Source organism: Apis dorsata, unplaced genomic scaffold (genome assembly GCF_000469605.1).
Source record: "Apis dorsata unplaced genomic scaffold, Apis dorsata 1.3 scaffold_137, whole genome shotgun sequence".
Lineage (NCBI taxonomy): Eukaryota > Metazoa > Arthropoda > Insecta > Hymenoptera > Apidae > Apis > Apis dorsata.
This window is the reverse complement of record NW_006263429.1, coordinates 735000-746548: the sequence shown is the minus strand read 5'-3', so window position 1 is coordinate 746548 and position 11549 is coordinate 735000. Positions and strand designations below refer to the sequence as shown.

The 11549-nt window shown below is 22.4% G+C and overlaps 1 protein-coding gene across 1 annotated transcript in view; it reads left to right on the top strand.

The window, feature by feature from the left end:
- The window catches only part of LOC102675310 (proline dehydrogenase 1, mitochondrial), a 24196-nt gene that overhangs the window by 10332 nt on the left and 2315 nt on the right, over positions 1 to 11549 (top strand). Inside the window, exons 2-8 of the mRNA XM_006613257.2 lie at positions 7280 to 7488; positions 7918 to 8099; positions 9423 to 9487; positions 9695 to 9879; positions 10200 to 10374; positions 10940 to 11050; positions 11132 to 11263. Of these exons, the coding sequence (XP_006613320.1) occupies positions 7280 to 7488; positions 7918 to 8099; positions 9423 to 9487; positions 9695 to 9879; positions 10200 to 10374; positions 10940 to 11050; positions 11132 to 11263 (1059 nt within the window). The remainder of the gene's footprint in view (positions 1 to 7279; positions 7489 to 7917; positions 8100 to 9422; positions 9488 to 9694; positions 9880 to 10199; positions 10375 to 10939; positions 11051 to 11131; positions 11264 to 11549) is intronic.

Sequence of the window (11549 nt, the reverse complement as noted above, 5' to 3'; positions counted from 1 at the left end):
TATATATATATTGAAATGCTCGTACAGTAATCTTCTACATCGGAAATCTCCTATTCGATCCTCTCGTTCATTAAATCTTTTGATTGCCAAGTCGGGAGCATTTTCGCGCGTACTGTTCGTCTGTTCAATATCCCATTCGTTATAGTTTTTGATTGCGAGTCTATTCGAATATATTCAGAAACAAAAAAATTTATTTATTCATTTATTCTGAAATATATTGATAAAATTAATCAAGTGATTAGTAAACATTTTTGCAATGAAAAAAAAAAAGTGCAAGAAAAAATTTTTATTCATTAAAATGACTATTTTTGTTTTAAGAAAATTTCATTTATATTTTGATAAATTTTTGGAAATATCTTTTGAATTCATTATAATTGAGCACGATAGGCAATAATTATAAATTCATCATATATTGCAATTTTAAATTATAATCATTTGCAGCTGCTGTACAAGTTATAATATGTAAATAGTCTTTTATTTTCTTATTACGTATTTTTCTATTAAGAAATGATAGAACTTTCTTGATTATCTGATAAAAAGGAGAGGAACATATTTACACATAATACGCACTATATCGTTTCAAATTTCTTAATCTGCATTCCTGGAATAATACTAACAATTTATGGTAATTCAAGCCGTCTATTCAAGAGTTTAAGTTACAATTTCCCTTTATGATATGGAGTGGTAATTAGATTCGCAGGTACAGTTCTCATCGATAAGCGCAAGTTTTCGTTGCGTCCAAATGAATCAAGTTTGATTTCATTGAAATGCTTTGCTAGAAGTCTTATTACCGCAACAAATATTACTAACAAAGAGAAGATGCGGAATCTGTGTATTTAATGAAACTTTTACGATCTTATTAAAAGTATTGAAGTAAAGTAATATAATTCATAAATGAAATATGGCAAAATATCAAATTAATTTCTATTTGTTTATGATTCTTTTATTTAAATATAAGAAGATTGAATATCTTTAATTATTTGAGATTTTGCTAATTTCTTTCTTATACTTACTCCTAATATGTTTTAAACATCAGCTTTTATTTCCAGTTTGATTTTTTTTATTGTTTTAAATTTCAAAAAGACTTTCTAAAACTTCCTTTAATAAAAATAAGAATTCATTTCGAAGAAATTTAGTAACAGAATCTTCCAAACAATTTTTTCTAGGAGAGGTTAATTTTTTTTACCTTAAAAAGAAAAGGTTTCCTTATTTAGGAAAGATTGCTTTTGAATATAACAATATAATATAACAAAAGAAGACTATAATTCAAAAAAGGTTGAAAAATAACAATTCAAACTATTCAAAATTGTATTTTCTCAAAAATAATTTTTGAGCTATAAATTATTGTTGCAATAAATCTATAGGATAATAGTATGTATCTTCTTTCTTATGTGAAGACTCTGGTATTCAAGGAAACTTTTTCCGGTCATGGTGAAAGTTTGAAGGACAAGTTTTTCTTTTTTTTTAAAATTTTTAGAAAAAAACAGAAGCTTTTGTTTCTGAAAGATAAAGGACAAATATTCAGGTATTCATTCATCGCATGCTTTCCTTTTCTTTTTTTACAGAATATCCAATTAAATGGGAAAAATACCCTGTACATTTCTTTGTTGTCATGAACAACGTTACTCATTCATCTAAAATATGTCAAACTCTAAATGGTATACAATTTTATCACAATAATAAAAATATTTGTTATAAATTTTCACCAATAATGTCTCAACATGATGAAAATAACAAATTATCACTTTTTTTACAATAGATACTATAACAGGTTGGTTGTTATGATGGTAAATTGTTATGTTGCTTTTGTTATTGTTTATTTTTATTAATAACGATAGAATACAAAAAAAACGCGGGAAATTTTTCATTAATTTCATAAACAATTAAAGTATCTTGACAAAGAATTTAATTCTAAATCTAAATCATGAATATAATAATCTAATGCATGAATATAATAGTCCAATGAATTCGATGAGTTCATCGATTCATATTTCTATTATGCATTCTATAATTAAATTAAATTTTTTATTATAAAATCGGTAATGTATCTTATTTTTTGTTATTTTTTTCATTATTTTTTTCATTATTTTAAGATAATTGAAATAGATATTTAAAATAATTCTTATTTGTTATGGAACATTCTGTATATTGTCCGTATCGCTTATATTTGCGTTGATATAATAGAAGTATTGTCATGATATTTTTTAATCGTCATTGTTCGAATCATAATCACATAATTGATTATAATTTTTTCTAAAAAAATATATTAATATACAAAATTCATAATTCTTGACTGATATTTAATATTCTTCAATCATCGAATTTATGAAGTATACCACTTGAAATATTTTTTCTTTTCTAATATTTTCAATGGCTTTATAGCAAGACTTATCAGTATGTCTATATAACATTGGTAAACTCTAATAATCTTCATAAAACTTTCTTATCAGTGTTACATAAACAAAACATTAGTGAGTATATTATGCAGTTTATTTTTAATATAAATATTGCTAATAATATGTTTATATATGTTTATATTTGCCTCAATAATAGAAATTTTTTTAAAAAATATTAAAATATAAAAATTCTTATTTTTCTTTTTTTTTTTTTAATTATATATAATTCTTGACTGTTTGAAATTGAAATTTTTTTGTTTTAACAATTTTGTTTTTTTATAATTTCTTCAGAAATCATTGTGTTGCGTTTTTTTTATTATTGTTTATTTATTATTATTAATTTATTCTCAATTTCATGATATATTGCAAAATGTTGTAAAAAACATCCGTTTATAAAAAAACTATTTATTTCTTTCAATAAACTTTTATCCGAATTATTTTTCACTAATATTATATTATTTATGGAATAATGATTCTACTATGGACTACTTATCCCATTCTATTCTATCTTCATTACATAAGTGTGGATTGTATACTTGTCATTAGATAGTCAAGTGTTTTCTTTTCATTACACGTTCAAAGAAATTAATAGTTGCCATAATAAAAATTTGAAACAATCGTGATTACTGGCTGTGAAATAACATTGAATAAAGTATTCATCAGTTGGGAAATTCTTCTTTTGACAGTTGATTTCTACGATTTCAACGATGAATTATCCCGTGAAACCTAGCGGAATCAGATCGATGTGGAAACACGATCGTAATTACATTCAACCCTTTTCGTTTGCAACACACAACCATCGTCTGGTTTTATTTCTAGGCACTAATTACGTTTCTTGTTATACGGCTAACTCGTATGAATTTTATCAGTATCCATTAATTATTCTATTACTTCTCTTTTAATTTCTTGTTATTTAATTACTTTTTCTCGAATTATGAGCTTATTGTTTCTTCTATTTTGTATCACTTTTATATCGCTCTTTGAAAAACTCTATTACGTATTTTCGATATTCCATCAATCTTTTAGTACATTTGCTGTTACATTAATGGGTTAACGGTAGTTATTTTTAAATGTATATAAATCTCTGATTAACTAACAGTTCTATTATCTATAACATATGTACAGAGTGTTAATATATATATGAGATATTTTTAGAAGAATATTGAAACGAATGAATGAATGATACATAATATAATACATAAAAATGTATCGGTATATAACTTAATACTTATAGTTATTAAGTTATAAATAATTTAATTTTACATTAGATGAAGTGAAATAAAGATAGAATCATCAATTGAGAAATAGCAATCACTGATCTAATAAATTATTAGCATGATTTCTATAAAAAGATTCTATGAATAATAGATTTTATACAAATACTTTTAATATTTAAATTCAAAATCAAGTTTTAAAACGATGTCACGTATTTTTTAATTACGTAAAAATGATAATGGTTATCGATTACCAATTAATGTCTAAGGATAAACGTTTTTGCCAAGACCCGTATTGATCCTGGTAAAGAAAGTAGATGTTCTCACATAGACCTGCTATATGCTTCCTAATCAATAGCTTATGTCCTGTTCGCATTGGATATCACCGTTACACTGCTATTCAAAAGTTAAAAATCGTCTGTTTCGAATCTTTCCAAATCAAAAGTTTGAAATCATTAACATGATTCAGAATTTTAAGAAAAGAAAAGTTAGGTTAGAATTTTGTCACTGCAAAGAATTCTTTCTTTTTATGAAGAATTTAAGAATTTTTTCGTTAATGTAAATGAAATAATTATTAATATCTGCAGTATTAATTAATAATATTCATTAATAATGAAATTAAATAATACAATAAATTTTCCTTTAATATCTAAAAGTATTTGATAAAATTGTTAATATTTATTTCAGTATAATTTTGTAATAATAATTAATAATATTTAGAATAATTGTCATTTCTGTTATAAACAAATTATCAACACAACATCAGGAATTTTAATTTAAAACTTGATATGGAATACCTTCACCATCATGTGTTTATGCAAAGTGTTTAGCGGAAACGAATTGACGAAATCGACTGTACAGGTTCGAGAGCAATGTCCGCATTTTGATGAATGTGTATTGGTAATATTGTTGTGTGTTGAATAAAATTTTAGTAAATACCATGGAGTTTTTCACAATCTTTAATAATCTTAATAAAAAATATTATTTGTATTTTAATCAAAATGATCATTTTAAAATTTTATATTTGATCAAATTGAAGTTAAAAAAAGTTAGGTTAGAATCTTATGTAAAAAAAAATTCGTAAAGAAATTTGTCAAACTAAAAAAAAATTACTTTTAATGATTTCAAATTTATTTTTGTTCACTTATAAATGTGAAAAAAATAATTACAAATTTTTTATCAGTAGTATATGTTTCAAGGTAACTTTTACTGTCTTGTTATCACTTTTTTGTATCGATACTGACATTTAGTTCAAAAACATTTTTTCATGACGAAGATATTGTTCTTGGTATGGTATCAAATAAAAATGTTTAGTCATATTGGTCAAACAAATTAATTATTATTATACTTAATTATTCCAGTTAATAGAATGAAACGAGTTTCATAACATTTTTTGATTACTCAACCAACTATATCATTCATAGATCTAGAGCTATTTTTATACTGCATATTTTACTCGGTTTGGCACTTGTAATTACACCTGTAATACATTAGGCATTTATTTGATGAGATTAATTTCTTATTAATTTGTTATTAAACTATCATATGACAATTTATTAACAAATGCTCGTTGATATTTGCGTTCATGAATAATTGATATTAAATAGTTTATTATATTCAAAAATTTAAATAAGAAATTAATTTTTTAATAAAATTTATATAAGTGTTAATAGTTTTTATTATATATTTTTCTATATACAAAATTGTAAATAATTATCCTTTAAAACTACTTCTTACAATTCTTTAGAGTTGTGATCTATAGTTTGAAAATTCATGCTCTAAATTTTAAACCTTTAAAACCTTTCATTCAATAAGAAGATCATTTAAAGATCAAGCATTACATCACTATAGAATGACGTCTTGGAATTTCTGTGTCAAGTATCAGATCATTATTGTGTTCGCTTACTAAAATCGAATTTTTACTAAGAATGTGTCATTTTTTATTTTATTTGCATAAATAATAAATAGTTAATTAAATTTAATAATTTTAATAATAAAATCGTCAAAAGAATACTGTTACTAAATTTATTATCAAAAAAAAAAATTATTACACAAAATATCATAGAAATTTTATTCAAATTTTCAAATTTTTAATTTTCTGTTTTAATATACGAAATTGCATGTTTTACAAAATTTCATTTCTCTCTCTCTCTCTCTCTCTCTATATATATATATATATAAACATTTGTGTTGAATAAAATATCGAAAATATTATTAATATAAAAAATATCATTCAAAATCTTAATTGGTTCTTGACTACCTATTTCTGTTTCACGCAAATACGAAACTTACGTAAGAACTTGTGCAAATTATATTACAAAGAACTTGTAAATTACATTTTTTTTCAATTGGAATTCTAAACAGTTTCAGTAATTAGACTTAGACTTGGACTTTGAATTTTTAAGTCAAAATTTAATATACAGAAAAATTTCAATTTATATATAAATACGAATTACTCGTAAAATATTTCTTAATTAAAAGGAAGAAAGTAAAAAGCATAGTAAAAATGAAAAAATTTGCAATTTCAAAAAATATAATTATTTTGAACTCATTATTATTTTAGAATTTTTATTATATATATATATATACATATATATTCGCCATCTTTTATTATTTATTCATCATTTTTAGAAATATTGTTATGAAAAATTGACTGAGAAATTAAGTAGTTTCGAAAAAATATAATCTAGTGACATGACACGTAATTTTTACCAATAACTTTTATGATAATTGAACATACTGAAACGTGAATTTTTATTGCGAAATTAACCACAGTATAATAATCATTGTAAAATATTATTCATGATGTAATTTCTAACCTTATATAACAATTTCGCAAGCAAATTTTTCAGAGAATAAAATGTGTAGTATATCACTTTTATGATTTTTCAGATTAGTATCACTATTTTCAATTCGACATTTATGATCGTTTTTGTATTTTGCAATTTCACGTGATTTTATGTAGAGATACAAAATAAGTATTATAAATGATTTTTTATACAATTTATAATTTGATGAATTATATCATTTTTATATATTTATTATATTATATTTTTGAAATTATTTGATATTTGAATAAATATTTTTTGATAATTTGTTTTTGCAATTTTATCTGTACAAAAGTACAAAAATACATAATAAATTTAGTAGAAATTAGAGCGATATGCATAGCAATTTGTGGTGAACTAGGTCATGAAGATTCTCTTTTTCGAACAAACAATAATATCTTGAAAAAAATATTTTCTAGTTTAATTAAGATACGAATTTAATCTATTATATTTTTCAATAAAATTTATTATTTTGTAGCAATTCATTTTCTAAATTAAATTTGAATCTTCTTTTTTTTCTCTTTTTTTTATTTTAAATTTCTTTTTACAAAAATCTTCCTTTTCAAAAAAATATTGCTAGTATTTATTTACATTTCAATATAATAAAAAAAAGGACGAAAATTATTTTGATCTGCACTAATAATTTATGATACAAATCTACTATATCAGTTGAAAATAAAAAGAACTGTATCAATATCTATTTCAAAGAAAAAATTTCATACAAATCACTTATAAAATTTTTCTGTTGAAAATATAATTTGTAATGATATTGTTGTTTTTGATCCGTTTTTAATCTGTTAATTATATCAAAAATTTTCTCATAAATTTTGTTTTGTTCCAGTTAATGAAATTTGCCAAGCAAATACTTGGGGAGACACTTTTTACAAAATTTATGAGAGCAACTTTTTATGGCCACTTTGTCGCCGGCGAAGACGAGCAGCAAATCACTCCTGTCCTAGATAGGTTACGGCAATTCGGTGTGAAACCGATTCTTGATTATTCCGTTGAAGAAGATATCTCGCAAGAGGAAGCGGAACGACGAGAAATGCAGTATGTGTCCAATGTAAAAAGAAATTAATAAAATTAAAAAAAATATTCTCATTATATATGTTATACGATATTATACACGTACGATATTATACACGTGTTATTTATTTTTTTTCAGTCTAAAATTTATTTTCATTGTTAGTTGTAATTTATTATTAATTATATTAATAATTATATTAATTATATTAAAATATATATCTTAACATTTTAACAAAGATTTAACAAAAGAAAATTTGAGTGTTGTTATATATTCTATAATAAATAAAAATATTTCAAGAAATGTTTAATTATTCAACTATTCTAAGAATAGAATTGATATTAGAAGAATAAAAAAAATTGATAAAACTTTGATATTTTTATTTCTATTATCTCTTTATAAAAAAATCATAAATGAAAATTAATTGATATGATATAAATAATTGTGATTTACAGAGGTTCTGTATCAGAAGCTGGAGATGAAAAAAGGGAAGGTCCATTAAAAAAATATCATGTCGCAAAACCATTCGCGGATCGTCGGTATAAAGTATCCTCGGCAAGAACGTACTTTTATCTTAACGAAGCTAATTGTGAACGAAATATGGACATATTTATCAGATGTTTGGAATCTGTAGCTGGTGAGTCAATTATTAAAATTTTGCTTTTCTTTTTTCAAATAGAAAAATTTATTCAATATATCTAATCAAATATATACAGTAAAGTTTTACTTATTCTTTTAAAATTCATAGAATGATATGGAATGCAATGAAAAGAAAAAGAAATTAATTATAAATAATGATTAATTCATCCAAAGCGATATTTTTTTCAATTTTTCTCGTACTTGTTTTCAATTTTTTATGATCGATTGCATAAAATTAATAAACGTTATAAATTTTCAAGATTAACGCTTATCGCGAAAGAATTTATTGGTAATTCATAAATCATTGCAATTTAACTTAAAGAATTCGATACAAAATATTGAACATTGTCCATTGATTAAATTGCAATAATTTAAAAAAAATAATTAACTAATCGAATTATTATATTGTATATATTATATTGATTTTTAAAATTTCTAAATAATAATTAGTTTAATTGCATTATTAAATATACTTAATCAATTGTTTTTAATTGTTCTTATATTTATGCATACATTTTTAACAAATTTATAATAATTTTAATTATATATTATTTAATATGTTTTAATTATATTAGAAATATAAGTTAACAAAAATTTAAAAAATTGATTTGAATATGATAAATAGATAAATTTTTGGAATTCTAAAATTTTGTTACAAGTCAAGACCTCGAAAACTATCTATAAATATCTCTAGAGAATCTTTTATTCAATCATGCAACCAATAACGTGACTTAACGGTGGTTTACCCAAAAGATTTTTTCATCGTTTGAATTGCGTTACTCTATAGTCTGAAATAATTGCTTGATATTATTTTTATAAAATGATAAATTCATTATTTTGTTTTTTTGAATGAAAAGAAAAGAAAAAAGATTATTCATTTCATTTATTGTAAATTAATAAAATATATTAATTATTTAAAAAATAATTAAGAATTGTTTAATATTTTATTTATAATATAAATTTCATTGAAGAAATATCATAAAAAAATAATTTTTTTTTCCAACAATAAAACAAATATAAAACAAAGCTTACTTCTTAAGTTAAAAAAGTTTTAAGTTAAAAAAGTTTTATGATTATTTATAAAAAATAAATTAATTACAGAGAATCAAGTGAATCATTCAGAAAATCCTGAACCTAATATTTTTGAATTCTAAATTTCAACTGATTGCAAGATAAAATTGGTAAGAAGAAAAAGTCCTTTCTTTTATAATTCCTTATTTAATCCTTTTATCCGTTTTTCCTGAAATAATCTTCTTATTATCAATTTTAATATCATATATTATATTGTTTGATATTATTTCATCAATTCATTTTTATATAGGTGCTTCAATGGGAGTTGGCTTTACCGCTGTTAAATTAACTGCCCTTGGCCGTCCACAATTATTGGTAAATAAAATTTCTTAACAAATAAAATCTTTTATTGATAAATATAAAAAAAAAATAACTTTAACTTTCTAATACTATGTTATATTGATCGAATAATTTTTTGTATTTTTATAACGAAAATTAGTTTTGAAATCTATATTTTATTATTCATATATTTATGAAAAATGAATAAATGAATAGTGTTTCAAATAATTGTATATTTTTTAGCTTCAACTATCAGAAGTAATTATGCGAGCGCGACAATATATGTCGGATGTAGTTGGTGGTGAAGGCGCTGTTTTAACTCATCATGCTAAGCCAGATGATTTTATGAAAAAATTTGAGGAAGCACACATCAAAGATGAAGAAACAGTACAAAAGTTTCTACAAAAAATTCAATCGGATAAAGAAGGGTAATTTGCTATTGTTTGCTATTGAAAATTGCTATTGTTTAGAAAATGAAAATTATTCAAATAAATTAATATTTTCTTTCTTTATTTCCTATCGATATATAATAGTTACTTATTAATAGTTATTATTAATTTTTATATAAATTATCATTTTTTTTTTATTTTCTATTTTTTCTTTTTTCTTTTTTATTCTTTTTTTTATTTTCCAATAAAACGAATACATTTCCTAATTTAAAATTTTTATTTTTTAATATTTTTTTATATATATTTTTTAATGACATGTTTTTTCTTCTTTAAATCAAGAAATTCATTTTCTTTTATAGTGTCATTCACTTGTTCCCATGGAGTGGTATTCTAGATGAAAACTACGAGCTCAGCGAAACGTTCCAAGTACCAGACATTAAAACAGGAAAGATGGTTAGGCTTATGTCACAGCTTACGTCCAAAGAAGAGGAAATGTTCCGAAATATGATAAGACGTCTCAATAATATCGTCACGGTATGAATATATAAAAATATAAAATATAAAAAAAGAATGAAATACGGAATGCCAAATAATTAGCTATTTTTAAAACAATTAAAAATAGAATAAAATATTTTTTAAGACAAAATTGAATGATTTTAAATTTTCTATGTTGTGATGTTATGTTAAATATGTTATATTCAATATTATATTATGTTAATTGTATTTTTTATATATTTAAATCTTTTTTTTTTTTGATGCAATAATATAATTTTTTATTAATATTAAAAAAGAATTAAAATATTTGAGTAAAAAGTATTGAGTGCTATATTTATAAAAAATAAAAAGTGTTATCGTAAAAAAAAATATAATAAAATTTACAATTATAACATAGAAGTGTAATATGAAAAATATAAAATTATTAAATTTTGTCTAAATTTTCAAACTAATATTTTTCTATTTTTTAATATTTTTCGTTAGTATAGAATACTTTATATTTAAGAAAAAAAGGCTCTCAATATTTTTATCTCTTATTATAGAAAATATATAAAGAAGAAATTTAGTTTGTTAGCAAAGACAGAATTGCTAACTTTTATTACAGGTGGCTGATAAATTAGACGTACGTATAATGATAGATGCCGAACAAACGTATTTCCAACCTGCGATATCGCGATTAACGTTGGAGATGATGCGCAAGTACAATACACGTAAGGTAAATGCTTTGTCTCTGTAGATGTGATATTATCACTTAGTAAATTTTCAGTGGTCTAAACCCAAATGGTCTACTTCCTAGGCCGTGGTGTTCAATACGTACCAGACATACTTGCAAGAGGCTTTTAATGAAGTGAAAACGGATCTAGAACAGGCTGAACGTCAGAACTTCTACTTTGGTGCTAAACTCGTTCGAGGCGCGTATATTGAACAGGTAATTCTTCATTATGAGATTTTTTCTTATGTAAAAAAGAAAATTAATTTTAATTATGATAAAATATATCAATAAAAATGAAAAAAAATAATTAAAGTTTAAAATATTATATAATTATTATGATAATAACTATTATATATATATTTATGAAACTATATTTACAAAAATTAAATATATAAATTTAGTAGATATATACATATACGTTTAAAACTATATATTTTAAGAAAAAACATAATTTTAAATCAGTGACAGCAAAAGTATTATTGATTAATGTTAATTATTATGA